The 21,645-nt window shown below is 42.8% G+C and overlaps 1 protein-coding gene across 4 annotated transcripts in view; it reads right to left on the reverse strand.

Annotated features, from left to right (window-relative positions):
* FAR2 (fatty acyl-CoA reductase 2) overlaps positions 1-21,645 on the reverse strand; it is a 214,413-nt gene that overhangs the window by 47,362 nt on the left and 145,406 nt on the right. For all 4 annotated transcript variants that reach the window (XM_073315155.2, XM_073315146.2, XM_073315183.2 and 1 more), the window contains 3 exons: positions 20,231-20,410; positions 13,037-13,214; positions 11,638-11,682 (listed from right to left, as the gene is read on the reverse strand). In XM_073315155.2, the coding sequence (XP_073171256.2) occupies positions 11,638-11,682; positions 13,037-13,214; positions 20,231-20,410 (403 nt within the window). The remainder of the gene's footprint in view (positions 1-11,637; positions 11,683-13,036; positions 13,215-20,230; positions 20,411-21,645) is intronic.

The following is a 21,645-nucleotide window of genomic DNA, read 5'->3' on the forward strand; positions in this document are numbered from 1 at the left end:
AGAAGGAAACTTAACTGGAGAGGGCACACGTGTGATATGCTCTCAGCTACTTGTCCTGTTCAAAGTGTATATGTTGGACAAGGTGGAGTTTTTGCTTGACCGTGACCAACAGACCTACTTAGAGGAAGTCCAGCCCTGAGAAGATGAACAGGTGGATCACAGTTGCTAGCTTGTCATTTGCAATGGCTAGACATGGCCTCCTGCCAATCAGAAATGAAAAAATGTGTTCCTCATGAATTTCATTCACTGGTTATCATGAAACAGAGATTCAAACAAGTATTAAGATAAGAGCATGCATTTTTTCCCCACTTACTGCCTGGTCCTGCACTCAATGAAGTCAAAGGGAAAATGTCAATGGTGCAAGAACAAATCCTTGAAGAACAGATGGATACTTTTTATGGAGGGCCTGTTTGGTAATGTATTAGAGTGGTCTGCCCATTTAGGGCCTGCAGAGTCAGGGAGCAGCAAGCCCTGGCCTCCAGAGAATCCCAGCAGGCAGGTGTTGGGAACCAGCTGATCCAGCTAGGAGGCAGCTAAAGAGTGGCTCTGGTTTCCAGCTGGAAGATATAAAAGTAAGGACCAAACTCTGCAAGTGGGGAGGGGTCAGGCAAGAGAGACAAACAGTTCCCTGAGCAGCAGCACTAGGCTCCAACAGAGCAAGTAAGCCCTGTGGTTCCCCTGAGGCAAAGGGAAGGTTGTGACCCTTGAGCTACTGGGTGTGCACAGGACCTGCAGTATCAGTCCAGGTCAGGACTATCATTTTTGTTACATTTTCCATATTTTTTGCATTTCTATGTCAGAAAAATAACAGAGCCCATGTAGAAGGATATAACATAGTTGGGCATGGCTGACTGTTTTTCCCCAAGCTGGTGGATGGACCCACCAGAGGACAGTAGTCCCTGTGAAATGTGATGACCATCCGAGTCCAGTTTTAGGAGATTCTGTGATGTGAACACCTCTATCCTATCTAATGAAAACTGACACTCTTTTTAGTCTCAACAGAGGTAAAGGTAATCCCTCCAATGTCAGTGTTCATGCACACTGGCAGGGTAGAGTGGCAAAACTTGCACTGATGCTGCCTATGTTTCTGTTGTTCCTCGACTAAACTCCAGGGCTGATGATCTAGCCCTTTTCATGAGTAGTAACTTAAATGAAACATTTTAAGAATATTGATACTTTTCTATACTCACTCAGTTATGGCAGTGCTCTACAGCAATGGTTTTCAACCTTTTTTCATTTGCGGACCCCTAAAAAAAATGTGAACAGAGGTGCGGACCCCTTTGGTAATTCAACCTGTGGTCCACGGACCCCTACCACAGAAGACAGACTGAAAACTGACAGAAGAGAATTCAACTATAAATGATACACATGCTCAGCACGGCATTTGACACAGTGTAAGGATGCTAAACTGTGGGCTTCTACAGTAATGACAACACTTCTCGGTTTTGACCTGTAGGTGGGGGTATCCACATACTTTTGATTGATCAGAAAAACAGAATGCCTTTTCTGGGATCTGAAACTTTATTTTCATAGTCACCTTTCACAGACCCCTTAGACATAGTCTGCGGACCCCCAGGGATCCATAGACCACAGTTTGAAAACTACTGAACTATATAGTGGAAAATAGTTATTTTGTAATATATAGGTTTTATAGATCATATAAAATATAGTGTAGATATTTTAAAAACCACAATGATCTTGCAATACGTGAAAACCTAAACTTTATCACTGTGTAAATACTTCAACCGCTTTTCTTGGGAAAGAAAAGACAGATTAGTGAGCTGTCCCCTCTGGGACTCTCAGGACAAAGTTATCAAAATGTGTGAGAAACCCCTGTATTGTCAAAGGAAACTGCAGAAGTGGGATTCTCCTTCTCCAACTTTCATGTGTGATGGAATTAAATTGTCAGATCTTGCACGGGGTTGTTAATGTGTTCAGTGTAACCTAAATGTATGCTCATTCCTTGTGATTATTTTCTGCTGTCTCTTCATTTCAGAGATTTAAGAACCTAGAACCTTGGCACCCGATCCATTTGAACAAAACCAAAATCTTTCACAACTTAAAAATATTCAAGTCACAAAATGTGGGCAATTTTTGTAAGAGAAAACTGCAGTTTAGGAAGAATTAGTAAAATAGTCCTGCAGTGTCAGAAACCCCAACTGTACACTAGAATTCATTCAGTACTAAAGACGTAGCTTTAAATCCTGACCCTCTTGAAATCAATGGTCGTTTTGCCACGGACATCAATGAGGCCTGGATTTCACAGATGGAATTCAGGAAAAGATATAGTTATATGACGGCATATGGCTCTATTTCCCCCTTGTTGCTGAGCCAAGGAACAATGACATGAAATACATACGGGACCTTGTACAATTTCAGCAGATGATTTAATGAAAGAAGAAATATTATTGGTGGATGAAGATTCAAGATACTTCAACATGTAGGTCAGGACTGAATTGCTGATAGTCAAAAAAAGTGCAAGCAAAACATTTTACAAAATCAGTGAAACACTTCAAGTCACAAGGTCACACTTGATCGCTGCATTTCTTGGGTGGCTGAAAGCACTCGGCCTGATGTATGTGCCTGATGTATGCAGCACAACTGACTCACAAAACAATCTCAAGGGAAATAAAGGACAAAACAACAGAACTTTATTTTGTGTAACATCATTCATGCAAATTGTATCCCAAAGAACATACGGAGTTAAATAATACAGATATAAAATTAAAACAATAGCAAATGGAGAGAAATTCAGAGATGTTGGCAAAGAAGAAAAAAAAATCTCTTTTCAGTTGATAGTGAAAAGCAATAGGGAGTTAATGAAGCAAAGATTTACATTTACAAGGAGTTTCCAGATATAAGTTGCAGAGGAGGTTTTCATGCTAACAGTGGCAAGGTTGTGTGAAAGAATACAGAACAGACACATACTAGGTGAACCCAAGGTGGGTGGGTAAGTGTGGAGAAGAGAGAAGAGAGAAAGAGAGAGCGAGCGCAACATTTGTGAGCTTGTCCATAGAATCATAGAATATCAGGGTTGGAAGGGACCTCAGGAGGTCATCTAGTCCAACTCCCTGCTCAAAGCAGCACCGATCCCCAATTAAATCATCCCAGCCAGGGCTTTAAGCCTTTAAGCCTGACCTTAAAAACTTCTAAGGAAGGAGATTCCACCACCTCCCTAGGTAACACATTCCAGTGTTTCACCACCCTCCTAATGAAAAAGTTTTTCCTAATATCCAACCTAAATCTCCCCCACTGCAACTGGAGACCATTACTCCTTGTTCTGTCATCTGCTACCACTGAGAACAGGCTAGAGCCATCCTCTTTAGAACCCCCTTTCAGGTAGTTGAAAGCAGCTATCAAATCTCCCCTCATTCTTCTCTTCCATAGACTAAACATCCCCAGTTCCCTCAGCCTCTCCTCATAAGTCATGTGTTCCAGTCCCCCAATCATTTTTGTTGCCCTCCGCTGGACTCTTTCCAATTTTTCCACATCCTTCTTGTAGTGTGGGGCCCAAAACTGGACACAGTATTCCAGATGAGGCCTCACCAGTGTCGAATAGAGGGGAACGATCACGTCCCTCGATCTGCTGGCGATGCCCCTACTTATACATCCCAAAATGCCATTGGCCTTCTTGGCAACAAGGGCACACTGTTGACTCATATCCAGCTTCTCGTCCACTGTAACCTCTAGGTCCTTTTCTGCAGAACTGCTGCCGAGTCATTCGGTCCCTAGTCTGCAGCGGTGCATTGGATTCTTCCGTCCTAAGTGCAGGACTCTGCACTTGTCCTTGTTGAACTTCATCAGATTTCTTTTGGCCCAATCCTCCAATTTGTCTAGGTCCCTCTGTATCCTATACCTACCCTCCAGCGTATTTACCTCTCCTCCCAGTTTAGTGTCATCTGCAAACTTGCTGAGGGTGCAATCCACACCATCCTCCAGATCATTTATGAAGATATTGAACAAAACCGGCCCCAGGACCGACCCTTGGGGCACTCCACTTGATACCGGCTGCCAACCAGACATGGAGCCATTGATCACTACCCGTTGAGCCCAACAATCTAGCCAGCTTTCTATCCACCTTATAGTCCATTCATCCAGCCCATACTTCTTTAACTTGCTGGCAAGAATACTGTGGGAGACCGTGTCAAAAGCTTTGCTAAAGTCAAGGAACAACACGTCCACTGCTTTCCCTTCATCCACAGAGCCAGTTATCTCGTCATAGAAGGCAATTAGATTAGTCAGGCATGACTTGCTCTTGGTGAATCCATGCTTACTGTTCCTGATCACTTTCCTCTCCTCTAAGTGCTTCAGAATTGATTCCTTGAGGACCTGCTCCATGACTTTTCCAGGGACTGAGGTGAGGCTGACTGGCCTGTAGTTCCCAGGATCCTCCTCCTTCCCTTTTTTAAAGATGGGCACTACATTAGCCTTTTTCCAGTCGTCCGGGACTTCCCCGGATCGCCATGAGTTTTCAAAGATAATGGCCAATGGCTCTGCAATCACATCCGCCAACTCCTTTAGCACTCTCGGATGCAGCGCATCCGGCCCCATGGACTTGTGCACGTCCAGCTTTTCTAAATAGTCCCGAACCACTTCTTTCTCCACAGAGGGCTGGTCACCTCCTCCCCATGCTGTGCTGCCCAGTGCAGTAGTCCATGGTGGGATGTAAAAGGTGGCGCGTATGGCAGATATAGCACAAATCCCTGATTAGAAACACAGCAGCCAGGATGGCAGACTGACTCTTGTATTGCAAAGAGAGAGAGAAGAAAAACATAGTAACCACTACATAACAATAGATTCAGCATAAGCATCTACTTAAGAAACTATACCTGCAAATTCACAAAAACAGATTCAAAACTCTACTCAATACAGTCAAGTATATCACATCTGTCCTTCCCCTTGAAAAATGGAATTGACACAAACCTTCAGAAGGTGGACGAACAACCCAAGATCCAGTTACGAGTGAAGTCTTTAAGGTGGCTTGCTTTGTCTTTCTGCATAGCGTCTGCCAACATTTTGAACACTTCTCTGAGGAAGTGATGTGTCTGCAGCAATTTCTGACTCAGATGTTCCCTCAGATAATGCTGGTTGTTCAGCGCACCTGCTTCTTGGTTGCTGCTTCAAGATGGGGCATTGATACTGGAACAATTGGCAGTTCCCCAAATTTTGCTGCTTTTGTCAGCCACAGGGTCACTCCCGAATCTCACACTTGATCAACATGGCAGAACCAAAATATATTGGGTTCCCCTTGTACTATATAAGACAAAGGACCTGTTTGTGCGATAATAGTTGCTGGAAGCCACATACTGGTTCCCCGATAATCATGCGCCAACACTATTAGACCCACTTGTAGCTGACAAGGGGCACCGGTCCCTCTCACCATAGCTTGACTTATTGGACAAATTCTGACTTGTAGGAGTACATTTGGCTTTAATAAGTCCAAGTGTGACCTGAGATTTCTGCCCATAAACAGCATTTCAGGTGTTTGGTTTGTCATGGAACATACTGTATTTCTATATGCTAGCAGGAAGCATGCCAGCTTCTGCTGTAATGACCCCTTCTCATCTGCCATGGATCTCAGGGCTTGCTTAAACTCCTGTACAAACCTTTCAACTAAGCCCTTTGTGGATGGGTGGTGTGGCATTAAGGTGAAATGCCTAATACCATTTTTCTTCATGAGCTGCCGAAACTCTTCTGAGCAATACTGAGGACTGTTGTCACTCACAGCTTGTTCTGGCAGTCCAGTTCTTGCAAATAAACTTCCAAGTTTTTCTATTGTCTGTGCAGCTGTGGTAGTTTTCATGCAAAAAAACTTCTGGCCATTTGGAATGGGCACCCCCCACTACTAGATACATCATTCCCAAAAATGGTCCGGCAAAGTCAATATGCAGACATTGCCAGGGAGCTTATGGCCATTCCCAGGGGCAATGATGCTGGTTTAGGCATGTGTTGTATCTGTTGGGTGTCAAAACATTCCTTAGCAAGCTGCTCTATTTGTTGTTCAATGACTGGCCACCATACAAAACTTTTGGCAAGCGCCTTCTTTTTTACTATCTCTAGGTGACCTACAAGGAGCTCTTCTAAGACTCTTGTGCACAGTTTACTAGGTATAACAACATGAATTCCACAGGACACATCCTTAATGTATGGTAAGCTCACCCCCAATTAGGGCGGTTAGCATATTTTCAGCCCTTCAGAGTGGCTTCATAAGCCTGAGCTCACATGGGATCCCTCCTGGTTTCTTGCTTGGTCAAACTTCAAATCAACGGGGTGATCTCAAACTGAAACAAGCTGACAAATTCAACAGATTCTGTCTCGATTACAGGTCACCCTTCAACTAGAAAGTGCACATGGAAGAGCCTGTCTGCATTTGCATGCGCTTCTGTTCTTTTGAATTCTGTGTCAAAGATGTGACCCGCTAAGAAGAGAGCCCATTGTTGCATATGTGCTGCATTTGCTATAGAAACTCACTTCCTCAGACGAAGGATTGCTACTAGGGGCTGGTGGTCTGTGACAAGGCTGAATTTCCTCCCATATAGATATTGGCTTAATTTCTTCACGCCCAATATCAGATTTTAAGTCTCCTTGTCCATTGTGCCGTTACCTTCTGCCATGGCAAGCAATCTGGAGGCAAAAGCTATGGGGGTCTGTCACTGCCATCTGGCATGGTGTAGGATATAGATGCCTCAATTCCCTATGAGGAAGAATCACGTTAACTTGATAGGTAAGGATGGGTTAAAGTGTGTAACTACACTGTCTGATGTGACCAATGGATTTGCTTTGAGAAAAGCTTTTTGATACTCATGTGACCATACCCACTTTTATTTAGCCTGCAGTAAACAGTTCAATGGATGCAATACTGCGGCTATATTTGGTAAAAATTGGCTATAGTAGTTGATAAATCCTAGAAATATCTAAATTATGACACATCCTTTGGTGGTGGAGCTTCCAGGATGGCTTTAATCTTCTCCTGAGATTTGTGCAGGCCTTTTGCACCAATAACATGCCCACAAAAAACTACTGAGTCCTTGAAAATTTCACATTTTATGTAAGTGGCTCATAAGTCATATTCTTCTAGAGATTTAATACCCGTTTCAGGGTTTCCAGATGTTCTTCATCACTTCCACCGGTCACAATAATGTCATCCATATAACACCGTGTTCTCAGAGAACCTTGGAAAACTGGGTCCGTTGCCTATTACCATATAGCAGGAGCTGCCGCAATACTAGACACTAGCTTGTTGTACTGCCACAGACCCTTTTGTGTGTGGATTGTGAGAGATGACTTAGATTATTCCTCAACTTTCATTTGTAAGTAGGTCTATGACAAATCAATATTGTTGAATTGTTGCCCTCCCGCCAGCGTAGCAAAAATGTCTTCAATCCGATGCAGAGGGTATCTGTCAATGTTTAGTACATGGCTTATGGTGACTTTAAAAGCACCACATTTCCTTACTGCTTTTTGCAACTGGAACCCCAGGAATTCCCCCCTCCCCGAGGTCACTTTTTGAGAGCATGCCCCATCTTTCCAGACATTCCAATTCATGCAGATACTGTAAGAGACAGGTTGAGCTTTGTGAAGCTTGGGCTGTGCCTTCTCAATTAGGATTATTTTAGCCTTTGTGTGTTTTAGAGTTCCTATGCCCTCCTTGAATACTCCTGATGCCTGACAAAATACCGCTTCCAGCTGTTGTTCAATTGTTTTAGTGGGTTCTGCTGAAAGTGACTGCAATATCTTTATAGATTTCCAATCCAGAGGAATCTTACGTAACCATTCATGGCCTCACAGGGCTGGGTCCCCCCTTCTCAATCACATGCAAGTCTAATAAACATTGCTTATTGTTATACTCCACATTCGCTTGCATCACTCCACTTGGCACTATCTTTTTTCCCATAGATGTTTTTAGCAACACTGGTGTCTCCCTCAATTTGGTATTTTTAAAAGTTTTCTCATATTTTGAACGTGACCTAACAGATGCTGCAAAGCCTGCATCCAATTTCATTCTCAGTATTTTTCCTGCCACCTGGGGTGTCAACTAGATTGCTGACTTGCCCTTTTTGCTCACACTCTATATATCCGGGCTGGATACTCCACTTTCTCAGTCAGTGTTACTGTTGCTTCTGTGTATAGAGTGTACACTGATACTGCTTTTTCTGTACCCTGATTTGGTCTCTTTCTTATTTCTCTTAGTGCGACAATATGCTTCTGCAATATGCATCTTTAAATTGTCAATCAGAAGGCACGTGGAGCCCTTTTGTACACTAATAACATGTCTGTCTGCTGAGTGTACCAGCTCTTGCTTTGGATCACAGAGAGTGTATGCATTCCTACTTCAGTTTTAGCTCAGCATGCAATTCTATTGCATCCGTTGCTGCAGTTTTCATTGCTACTCCAATTTCTACTGTACATTTAAAGGTAGATTTTCCTCAGTTAAGAGCCTTTTTTGTACGCTTCCATTAAGAACTCCACACACAAATCTGTCTCTCAAGGCCTTGTTAAGACCATCCTTAAAAAGACAGTGTTTTGATAATCTTCTTAACTCTGTCCCAAAGGAGGAAATAGATTCACCTTCAGGTTGATTCCGCTTATGAAACCCAAACCCATGGGCAGCATGTGAACCGCTGGCTGGAGGAGGCTAGTACATAGCCCTGCCCCTTACACCTGAGGCCGGCCCCGCCCCTTCCCCGCCCCCAGAACCCAGAGCCCACCATGGCCGCTGGCCCCCTCCCCAGGCTGGCTAGTGCCTGCAGCCCCCCGCAGTCCCGGAGCGCTGGGAGGGAGAGCGCATGGTGCCGCTCCACACTCCCCAGCCCCGGAACGCCAGGAAGGTGGGCGGCATGGCCCCAGCCCCTGGAGCCCAGTGGCACCACTGAAATGGGGCCCTGGAGGTGGAGTATGGCTGGGACCACAGCTGGCTGTCTGGGGAGGCACAGCCTCCCCCAGCCTCCCCTACCTGCTGCCCATACCCAAACCTTTCAGCCATAATGAGGGGCTTGGGCGCCAAGTGCTCTTGAACAATTTGCATTCTCTTTTTAAAAGTTTTGCTTGCTGGCTTCTCTGGGATGATCTAACTGCACACTGCACTGTATGTTTTTCCGCCCAGCACTCTTAGTAATGGCACGTTTTTCTGAGGGAATCTTGTTTACTTCAAAAGGCTGGGGGACTGCACAAAAATGAGGATGTGAGTTAAACAGAAATTAAAGGGTGAAATGCCTGCAAGCTGCATGGAGACTATTTAAAAACACCGTAATAGAGGCTCAAATTAAATGTACACCTCCCATCAAAAACAAAAAAACATTAAGGGAACCAAAAAATACCACCATGACTCAACAGCAGAATGAAAGAGGTGGTTAGAGGCACAAAGGCATCGTTTAAAAATTGGAAGTAAAATCTTTCTGCGGAAAACAGAAAGGAGAACAAATGCTGGCAAGTCACATATAAAAGTGTAATTAAAGCATGCCAAGAAAGAATTTGAAAAACAACTAGATAAAGACACAAAAGTGAACAACTATTTTTTTTAAAGTACATCAGAAGCAGGAAGCCTGCCAAACAGTCAGTGGAGCCACTGGACCATCAAAATACTTAAGGAGCACTCAAATAAGACAAGCTGTTGTGGAGAAGCTAAATGAATTATTTGTATCAGTTTTCACTGCAGAGGATGTGGCGGAAATCCCCATGCCTGAGCCCTTTTTTTAGGTGGAAAACCTGAAGAACTTCCCCAGACTGAGGTGTCAGTAGAGGAAATTTTGGAACAAACTGATAATTAAACAGTAATAAATCACCAGACCTGATGGTATTCACCCAAGAGTTCTGAAGGAACTAAATATGAAATTGCAGAACTCCTAACTATAATATGTAATCTAACACTGAAGTCAGCCTCTTTACCAGATGACTAGAGGGTAGCTCATGTAATGCTGATTTTTAAAAAAGGCTCCAGAGGCGATTATAGGCTGGTAAGCCTAACTTCAGTACCGAAGAAATTGGCTGAAACTATAGTAAGTTACAGAATTATCAGACACATAAATGAACATGATTTGTGGGAGATGAGTTAACACAGCTTTTGTAAAGGGAAATTATGCCTCGCCAATCTATTGTGGACAAGGGAGATCCAGTGGATATACTGTACTTTGACTTTCAGAAAGCTTTTGACAAGGTCCCTCACCAAAGTCAATTAAGCAAACTAAGCAGTCATGGAACAAGAGAGAAGGGCCTCTCATGGATCAATAACTGTTTAAAAGATAGGAAACAAAGGTCAGGAATAAATGGTCAGTTTTCACAATGGAGAGAGGTAAATAGCTGGGTCCTCCAAGGAACTGTACTGGGACCTGTGCTGTTCAGCATATTCATAAATGTCTTGGAAAAGGGGGTGAGAAGTGAGACGACAAAATTTGCAGACGATACAAAGTTACTCAATATAGTTAAGTCCAAAGCTCACTGAGAAGAGCTACAAAGGGATCTCACTAAACTGGGTGACGGGACAACAAAAAGGCAGATGAAATTCAATATTGATAAGTGCGAAGTAATGCACACTGGAAAAATAAATTTCAACTACACATACAAAGTGATGGGGTCTAAATTAGCTGTTACCTTTCAAGAAGGAGATATTGGAGTCATTGTGGATAGCTCTCTGAAAACATCTGCTCAGTGTGCAGTGGCAGGCAAAAAAGCTAAAAGAACATTAGGAACCATTAGGAAAGGGATAGATAATAAATCAGAAAATATTATAATGCCACTATATAAATTAATGGTATGCCTGCACCTTGAATACTGCATATAGTTCTGGTTGCCCCATCACAAAAAAGGTATGTTAGAATTGGAAAAGGTACAGAAGAGGGCAACAAAAATGATTAGGGGTATGGAACGGCTTCTATATGTGGAGAGATTATATGTTACTTCTTTTTTTTTTGATTGGCACCCAGCAAGCAGGGTCTTAGCTTGATTTTTGGCTTATTGTGAAAGTCGGGATGCTTATTTACCATGTGAAAGTCGGCAACTGTGCCTACCATCAGGGGTGTGCCTTTTGCTAGCCCCACGAAAATTGCCCAAATATGGCCAATTTATAAGCCTCTGAAAATCCCAGTTCACACATGCTCAGTAGAGCTTTAGTACAAGCTGGCAGCTAGATTCTCCCAAGATTCTGTCTGCAATGAGCATGCTCCATACCCACACAGATCCTACATGCTGACCAGGATGAGCATTTGGCATCCCCAAAGAGCTTGGCATATGCTCCTTAATAGCTGCTACTGTTGTGCCAGGTACCAGAACTGAAAGCATGGAGACTATGCTCTCAATTCACCTTCTGCTGGTAGGAGGCCAGGATCCTGTGGAAAAACTAGTATGTGATCATGTAATTAAAGACTGTATCATAATGCATATGCACAAGAAGGGGGACAAAGTAAGCTTGTACAGGTAACATTAATTCTTCTATTTCCTAACTTTTCAGTACTTGACTATGCAACCTTAATTTTCTTTTAAGGTAGTTTTTTTGGATGCAGTATAAACAGACAACACTGTCAGGTGCTGTAGGCATATGCCGATAAAGATGTATGGTATGTGTCTGTATTATGAAATGCTATGGAATTATCTGCACACAAGTTTTCAGCAAAATATTTTTTTTTAACTAGTAACTATACGTACCGCAATAATAATTCCACTTGGTCCATTGAAGTTGTCAATCCAACCCTGCAAAAAAGGAAAGGTATTTTTTATTATTTCTTTCAACAATGTTTAGCTCATACAGGCTTCAAAAAGTATTACAGTGCTGTGGTATGGATGAAGCCACTTAATCAGACCACTGTTAAAACGGATGCCAATTTAGCTTGGACGACTGCCAGAGAGCAAAGATAGCACAAAATATTGATTTTAAATAAAGGATACATGGTAAACAGCCAATGTTGTCTGTATTTTACAATATAGTCAAATATAGTCAAATTTTGTTTTAAAGATCACCACATTAGGGTGATAATTTGACTGCATGAACCAGATCTGACTTTCCAAATGCCATGTAATCTTGGTGTTGATGCAATCACCCCTGGTTTATAATGATCAGTGTGGCACACCTGTCTAACGGTCAGATTGGAGGTAATTTATTTGATTTTCAAAGACAGTAAAGAACATCAGGACTCTTGAACAGCACTCTCTTGCAGTAAGGAAAATCACATCTTGTGGGAATGTTAATTATTGTTAATTATGTTAATCATTCCAATAATATTTCGAATGACATTATTATGCTCCACTCTGTCCTTCCAAGATGGATATTTTGGCTCAGATCCTAGGTGATGTCTGAGCTTTGCCTGGTCCCACTCAGGTACGGTAGACTATGTCAACTTTATGACCCAGGTGCAAGCCTAGGACATGTTGCACCTACTAATGCCAGTAGTAAATTTGGCCTAGAATATTTATTTCAATGTAGAAATGTAGCTGCCTTCAATTCCATGTGTGATACTCCTAATATTTGCAACACTCCCCATAAGTGTGCATATGGAGCATCTCAGCTTGGTGAGTTGTTGAATGTCATGTTATGTCATCCAAAAAACCCTCATAAATGGCCCTACCTGGCACACCTAGCAGACTGCCTTAGCATAAAGATCAGGATGGAGAGCCTGACCAGTCCTGTGAGCCCTAGGAGTGTTCCCCCAGCTCAATGCTGAGATATGCTGGCGTGGCAGTGTGTAGAAGCTCTCTGGATATAGGACTTCAGTCTCCAGTATTGCAAGTCCAGCATTTCCCACCAACAGTAAATCCAATTAATTTGTTTTTTATTTTAAATTGCCTTTTTCACCTTGCAAGTGTGAATCTTTCCTGGAGATGTCGAGCAAGTCTTGCAGTTCTGCACCAGACACTGCCTACTCCCATCTCCCACTGCCCTCCCTGGAGACCCTGAAGAACGAGAGTGCACTTCTAAGATGATCAGCAGGCATCTTTGTAACATGGTGTTGCCCCTTGGCAGTAAGGCTGGATGTAGAGCAGGAGCCTCAGCTGGATCTGGAGAGCAGATCTGGGAAATGGTTAAAAGAAGGAGTGTAATCAGGCTTACTGGGAAAGGCTCATGCCAGCTGGCTCCTACGATGGATGGCCTGATGATGGCAATGTTGAAGTGCTCTTTCTCTTGCTGGACCAGGTACTCTGCCAAGGCTTTGGTGTATGTATACGTGTTCGGCCAGTCCCCAATCAGTTTGGGTGTGATCTCTTGAATGATAGATTCATCCAGCCACCTAGTGGGACAAAGAAAAGAATTCTGTTGACATAAACCACACAGACAGATGAATGAAATGAGGAAGAAGTTACGCAAATTGGTCAGCATACTCAGCTGTCTATAGTTTCAAGACTCTTACCTGCAGTGGGGAAGTCAGCAACTAGAATACTTTTAGGCAAAAGAAAGAATAACTGGGAGCTTTGTTATTTACTACAATGGAGCCACCTAGTACAGATGTGCTGCACCAGCATAGTTTGCATCCGACAAAGTGGGTATTCACCCACGAAAGCTTATGCTCCAATACGTCTGTTAGTCTATAAGGTGCCACAGGACTCTTTGCTGCTTTTACAGCATTGTTTAGTGATGCATTAGCTAGCACAGTCCCCAGCTACGCATGCAAACTCTTGGTAAAATTCAATTCCACCAAAAGTTTAGCAGCATTATAAAAGTTTAAAATGTCAATTATTTTCTTCAATGATATTGAAATTGCATTTATTATGCAAATATCTGACATTATCACTGTGTTTGCATGCAGGGTCCCTTTCCAAATCTCCCCACCAGCTCCACCACCACAAAAAATAAAAATAAAAAATTCATGTGTTTGGTTCTGCTCTAGCCAAGCACAAAGGTTTGGCTCATTTTTTCTGAGAGGTAGTGTGGCTCAGTGGATAAGCTGAGCCTGCTATTTGAGAGACCTTGGCTGTACCAGAGGTGGCTTTGTAGAACCTCTGTTGTCCTCAATTTCTCCATCCGTTATAGGAGATGAATGATATTTGCTTTCCCCTCTGCCAAAAGATATTTTTATGGAGGTGAATGAATGCAAATGGCTGGCTCAGTAAATGTTGTGTGTTCCCTTCTATTGGCTGGTCCAGATAGGAGACTATTACTAAGACCAGATGAAGGAGTTACTAATCTGGCGCCTGGAGTCATTGCTGTTAAAATGGAGGCCCTGGGTTCAAACTGAGCTCTGGCAAACCAGCAACACTTTGCTCATCTGCCTGTGTTTTGGTTCAGAGAGGAAGGGAACTGGCTGTGTTTCTGAAGTCTACAGACAGGGCTGGCAATCTAGATAGGGTTCACAGAAGTCTGGTGCATAACTCCATAGAACCAAAAATAAAGTCCAATAACCTTTTATTAAGTTTTGGAGCTTTTTCTTTGTGCTGGACAGTAGAGCTCACTGGGGACATTCCAGTGATGCTCCACCACTTCCTTCTCTCCCCTATCTCTACATAAAATAAGGTCATAAGACTTGATATCTTAAAAATAGGCCACTTGGGGGCAGAAAATGGAAGGGTGCCTGTGCTATATCAGTGGCCTCCAATCTTTTTACACCCAAGATCAGTTTTTGAATCTAAGGGCAACCCAGGATCTACCCTGTCCCTTCCCCTACCCCAAAGCCCGGACCCGCTCACTCCATCCCCCCTTCTCTCTGTCGATCACTCTCCTCTACCCTCATTCACTTTCACCGGGCTGGGGCAGGGGTTTGATGTTCGGGAGGGAGTGCGGGCTCTGGGATGGGGCCAAGGGGTTCACAGTGTGGGAGGGGGCTCTGGGCTGAGCCTGGGGTAGGGGATTGGGGTACAGGACCTCCTGCTGGGCAGCACTTACCTCCGGTGGGTCCCGGTTGGTGGCGGGTGCAGCGAGGCTAAGGCAGGCTCCCTGTCAACCCCGGCCCCACACCACTCCTGCACGCTGCCCCTCTCTGCAAACACTGCCCCCACAGCTCTCCCAGCCAATGGGAACTGCGGGGGCAGTGTTTGCAGGCAGGAGCAGCGCACGGAGGGAGACCCATGCATCCTCCAGGGGCCAGAGGGCTGCGCTGGCCGCTTCTGGGAGTGGTGTGGGGCCGTGGTAGGCAGGCCGTTTGCCTTAGCTACAGCCACACTATGCTGGAGATCGTGATTGACTGGGAGATCCTCTAGGATCATCCTGTTGATCATGATCGACTGGTTGGTGACCACTGTGCTGTATCTTGAGAACCACTTCATCAAATGAGCTCAAATTTGCACCACAAATTCTGTCTCTGGACTAGCACAGTGATTTTCAACCAGTTCTGACAGGAGACAGTTAGGAATCTTCTGACAAAATGTTATTTTTTTCTAATTGGAAATAGCAGATTGGTGAAACCCAAAACTGTTTGCAGAAAAGGGTTGGTTTTTATTAATCTTGATTGTGAAAAAAAAGTTTTCAAATGGTCAAAACAAGACTTTTCAACATTTTTGAAACAAAAAGTTTCCTTTTCTGGTTCAAAATGACTTCATTTTGAAAGTATAGTTAATTCATACTAAATAAAGTGAAATTCTATAAAATCAAAACAGAACATTTCAACTGACTCCTGGAAAATTTCAGATCAGATTATTGGTTCATGAAAATTTTCAAGATTTCAACTTTTCATCCTAAATTGGGATGGGAGAAAATGTTGAAACCTCAAAAACTCTTGTGGGATAGGAAATAGTTTCCTGCCCTGTTCCAGTTCTGACCATTTATGTGGATTTCAGCGATGATATAAAATTCAGCTTTAAACAGAAACCCTGCCTACAGTCATAGCTATGGTCAGAATACTGCCTTTGCTTTCCCAGTGTAATTGAGCTACCATGGGAATAAGCCATCGGGGTACCAGGGCCAATTGTAATGCTGATTTACCAGATGGTGCAACTTGTCCATCTAATATATCTAGGGCCCTACCAAATTCACGGCCATGAAAAACACATCACAGACCACGAAATCTGGTCTCCTCCCCCCGTGAAATCTGGTCTTTCATGTGCTTTTACCTTATACTAAACATATTTCACCGGGGAGACCAGCGTTCCTCAAATTGGGGGAGTCTTGACCAAAAAGGGAGTTGCAGGGGGGTCACAAGGTTATTTTAGGGGGGGGGTCGCAGTATTGCCACTCTTACTTCTGTGCTGGGCGACTGCTGGCTAAGGGCCTGGCGCTGCAGGCAGCAGTGCAGAAGTAAGGGTGGCAATACCATACCAGGCCATCCTTACTTCTGCGCTGCTGCTGAAGGTGGCTCTGCCTTCAGAGCTGGGCTCCCAGCCAGCAGCCGCCGCTCTCCGGCTGCCCAGCTCTGGAGACAGCACTGTCACCAGCAGCAGTGCAGAAGTAAGGATAGCAGTACCGCAACCCCCCCTACAAAACCTTGTGACCCCCCCATCTCCTTTTTGGGTCCAATCCCTACAATTACAACACCATGAAATTTCAGATTTAAATACCTGAAATCATGAAATTTATGATTTTTAAAATCCCATGACCGCGAAATTGACCAAAATGGACCGTGAATTTGGTATGGCCCTAAATACATTCAAAGTGCCCAGCTAAAGTGCCCTGTCATAACTCCAGTATCTTGGGTGTGCCTCCATGCCGTTCTGAGCGATAGTTGAGAGGTTTGTGCCACAGACCATCACAAGTATCCCAACCTCCCAGGTCCTAGGATTAATCAGTGTTCCCATCATGGAAGCACCGAGCCGACAATTCAACAAGGCCTTACGCTGCCCTACATTTTCTGTGACCTACATTTGTGGTTTTGAAAGGCTAATTCATATAGTAACTGCTTTTGCTCACTGCTGTTGGTGCCTTACGAAATCAAAGAAAAATGCTCTGGTTAGCTGCCCACTGTCCCCCACTCCACCAAACAGACAGGTCATTTTCCCCTGAGAAAAAGTGACTTTCTGTATTAAGATTTTACACTTACCACAAATAAGATGGTCCCTTATGTAAATTAGAACTGACCTCCTTTTACATTTCCTATTATATTATAATCAGGGACAGTGTGCACCCTGCTTTGGTCCACACTTTATAGACTGTGTGGTGCTCCTTACCTCAGCGCACCCTCCAAAGCGGATTTCCCTCAGATTTAGATTAAGGCAAATCTTGCCTGATGTAGCAGATTATACGTTTCCTCTGTTGGCCTGATGGTATTTAGTAGTGTGACTTTTGGTTTCCACAGATCAATCTTAAAGTTTCAGTTGCAGTTAAAGAAGCATCATATTTGAAATCAGGGAGATAGGAGGAGGACGAATGGAAAAAGAAACAGCTTGGAGCCTGACCAAGAATTCTAGCTGAGTAAATAATCATAAATACAAATTAAATCTGTCATCGAGAGGACCATTAAAGGATCTGTTATTTAGCTATGATTGTAGGGTCATGCCTTTTAATAGCTTTGTAAAAATTCTACTTTCCTATTTGGTCTAAGAAGCTTCTTTACACATTAGCCCTAAAAGTCCCCATTACACATCATAACCGCCAATTTCCTACAACTGTAGAAGAGTATATCTGAATGACCTTGTCATAAATATAAAGGGAAGGGTAAACCCCTTTAAAATCCCTCCTGGCCAGAGGAAAAATCCTCTCACCTGATAAGGGTTAAGAAGCTAAAGGTAACCTCGCTGGCACCTGACCAAAATGACCAATGAGGAGACAAGATACTTTCAAAAGCTGGGAGGAGGGAGAGAAACAAGGGGTCTGTGTCTGCCTATATGCTGCTTTTGCCGGGGATAGACCAGGAATGGAGTCTTAGAACTTGAGTAAGTAATCTAGCTAGGTATGTGTTAGATTATGATTTCTTTAAATGGCTGAGAAAAGAACTGTGCTGAATAGAATGACTATTCCTGTCTATGTGTCTTTTTTGTATCTTAAGGTTTTGCCTAGAGGGATTCTCTATGTTTTGAATCTAATTACCCTGTAAGGTATCTACCATCCTGATTTTACAGAGGTGATTCCTTTACTTCTATTAAAAGTCTTCTTGTAAGAAAACTGAATGCTTTTTTTTCATTGTTTTTTTCATTTTTTTTTCATTGTTTTCAGATCCAAGGGTTTGGGTCTGTGGTCACCTATGCAAATTGGTGAGGATTTTTACCAGTCCTTTCCCAGGAAGTGGGGTGCAAGGGTTGGGAGGATTTTGGGGGGAAAGACGTGTCCAAACTACATTTCCCAGTAAACCCAGTTAGAGTTTGGTGGTGGCAGTGGAGATCCAGGGACAAAGGATAAAATTAATTTATACCTTGGGGAAGTTTTAACCTAAGCTGGTGAAAGTAAGCTTAGGAGGTTTTCATGCAGGTCCCACATCTGTACCCTAGAGTTCAGAGTGGGGGAGGAACCTTGACAGACCTGTTCCAGTTTCTGCTGGCATTGGCTACTATGAACCTGAACAGCAGGTGAACAGCCAGGATTATAATGTATTGACAGCCTCAGACATATGGAACAAGAAAAATATCGATGCTTGTTCAGTTGAATGCTTTAAAATCAGTTTTCAAATAGACAGTTGATGTAGATATGAAGGGATGCTTTCACAGCTGGCTGGCCCAAAGTATAACTTGCTATTTCTTTCTCCTTTTTGCTGACAAAATCCATGTAACTATTTGGAACTATATGGGGTGGAGGAAGGGATTAAGGGGAAAACTGTGCAACCTGGAGCCAGTGGTAGAGGCATATTGTCAGAAATCCCTGCTGGTTTCAGAGGCTCATTGTGTCCTTTGCTCAAGTCTTTTTTCTGAGTCAGCACTTGCTGGTGACAGAAAAATGAACTCTGCAAGCTGGCAAACCCCTTTTTGTAAGTGGGGAAGGTGGGAGATTCTGATATCATTAAAAGACTTTTTAAATTATTCTGACTTCATATGCTGGCTGGGGAGAACTATACTCAAGACTCTGGGCTGCTAGACAAAAATTAAAGACAGAACAATATTTGACATTACTTTTTCCAGTTAGCACTCAGAGAGTGCAATCATTTATTTTGGCAACATGGGATTCAAGAGCAAAAGCCAAATTCTATTCTTCTCTCAGAGAAAAAGCCAGCAGATACTGCTTATGCCCATCTTTGAAGAAGTCCGAAGGACAAGAAGGCTCACACCTGCATTCTGAGCTAATGGCTGGCACAGTTAAAGTTAATGTCATGCAAATGGAAAATTATCTGAAAAGAAAAAGGAAAGCAGAACAAACTGCCATGGGGAAGTTTAGCTCCTCTCAGGAGAAGGCTTCCCTGGAATCCCTGTCAGCAGGTTTTGTTTTTCTTTCTAATTATCCATCTATTCAACAAACTCAGTTAAATAAACACTTTTGTTGTCCTGCAGATTTACTGAATTCTCCAGCTGAGCTGTGGTTTTCAATACAGAATGAACCTGGCCCTGCAGATGCACAGCTCATACATGGGGAGAAAGCAGTTGGAAAGGAACCATTAGAAAGAGCTAAACGCAGCAGTCTGGGCTGGGATTCTTGCAGGGTTAGAATGAGGGGTCATCATTTTAAATCTCTTTCTGAAACAGTGAGTCTGATTCACTCCAGTTTGACACTATTTGGGACTGCATTGAAATAAGTGGAGTCACACTGAGTGACAACAGGAGTAATGCAATGGTGAATCACGCTCACTTTCTAAAACATTACAGCTCCTATTGAGGGAACAAGAGCGTTGGGACTTAGAAAAGGAAGAAGCACTGCATCATTCTCACTAACACAAACAAGCACCTTTAGCTGACTCCATGCTGGACCTTAAAGAGTCACATGCCACTATAAATAAAGACTGTGGAAAAACATCTGAAATAATAGGATTGACACATATGGATCATTTTATTTGCTAATTCTTTCCTATTCAAAATGAAATCAAAATACAGTTGGAAGGTCGATCCAAATAACAATCTAATGTGACTTTAAGAGACCTCCAATAAAGACTCAGAGGTTATGTCTATATTGCTAATATTTCCAGAAAATATGAATAAAAATAGGTTAAAGGGGAAGACCAAAAATGCTAACATTACTGGATACAAGCATGTAGGAATGATTCCTCCAATCAATGTTTTGAAAGTTGATCTCTTGAAGAAACTTGGAATCCAAGTTACCACCTCCCTTTGTCTCCTTCTTCTGTTACACACCCATTTCCCAGCACTGTTAGCTGATGTGCAAATGAGAAGGGCACTGCAACTATAACTGGTCTGGGGGAACATTCCATAGCATAGGTGTGTGAACAATCCAGTCACAGGTTTTCTACAAAGATGGCGCATCACACCAGCATCAGGAAGGAAATCTGTGTCTGTTTCTACTTACTCCACTAAGTCGCAGAGCTTCTTGGTCTCAACAGGTGGTGGGTAGATGACTTCATCTATATTTCTCCGATTACAATTTGCATAGGCAGTGGAGATGTGGATAAAAGCCTCGAGCTTCTGCATCTGCCGGGCCAGCAGTAAGAGCTGTTGTGTGCCCATGACATTCAGCAGCAGGGCATGTCTAAACAAGGGGAGAGAAAACAAACAAAAGGGGTTCACAGGGGATGAATGTATTAAAACTACATACACTGCAAATCTCTCTTGAGAGGCAAACCTCCACAGTGAGGAAAATAGCACAGCAGAAGAGGAAGCTTAAATGAGATGCAAGAGGCAAAATTAGTTTTCAAACCTGTAGTGCTGGATTCTTCTACTATGGATCCACTACTCTGGTCAAAAACTATAACTCAGGGGTATTTCTACCCAATCCAATGGACTGGAGGCAAAAGTTCCTCTTTAATTTATTATGGAAATTAAAACTGACAGCACCTATTTGCTGGCATGTTTGCTGAACAACCATTCCGCCTCAAGAAAAATACAAGTATTTAAACAGAAGGACATGAAGTGTTGTTCTTATTTACTTTTTAACTCCATTCAACATTGTCTCATATCTGGTCTTGAAAGACACATGCTATACCAACATGCAAGGGATTCCAGATAAGTATATGGGGCCTTGTCCAAAGCAATGGAATAACACTAGAAGAAGCTAAAGTTACAAGTAATAAAATTAGTGATTCCAAAAGGTTGGGGGGGAAGAGAAAAAGGGTACCAGTGTGAAGGTCCTCCCTGAAACACTCAGGATATGTTCAAGGTGTTCTGGTGGTTTTCTGCATGGGCTCTGACTGATGTGTGGGCTCCCTTTACCTGAGCTTGCTTGCAGGCTTCATATTAGAAGAAATGTGTGCTCCTCCAAGGAGGCAGAGACACTGGGGAAGATGGGGCCAGTTTCAGCAAACTTGTCAGCAGGAGGGGCTTTCAGTTTTTTAGGGGAAAAAGAAGAACTCATTATCAGTTCAGCTGGACTGGACAGAAATACCCATGAGTTATGATTTCTGGCCAAAGTAGTAATCTAAATTCATTTATTTTGCACACACCGCACAATATCACCTAGTCTCTAACTGGAGCAGAGTGAATAATAAGTTTTTCAGCTCACTGACAATTCTGAACAAAACAAAAAAAAGGTTTTGGAGAAATTAAAATAATTTTTTGAAAAATGTTCAGCAAATAAAAAAGTTGAAAAAAATTTGTTTCAGGTCAAACAAAACGATATGTTCGACTCAAAATGCAATGTTTAAATTTGATTTAAAGCCTTTTAAAACTTTTTAAAATATAAGTAAAAGAAATTCTGAATCAAAAACTAATTTCAAATTGAAAAATCAAAATGTTTAATTTCAAAAATGTAAAACCAAAATATTTCAA

Source organism: Lepidochelys kempii, chromosome 1, assembly GCF_965140285.1.
Source record: "Lepidochelys kempii isolate rLepKem1 chromosome 1, rLepKem1.hap1, whole genome shotgun sequence".
NCBI lineage: Eukaryota > Metazoa > Chordata > Testudines > Cheloniidae > Lepidochelys > Lepidochelys kempii.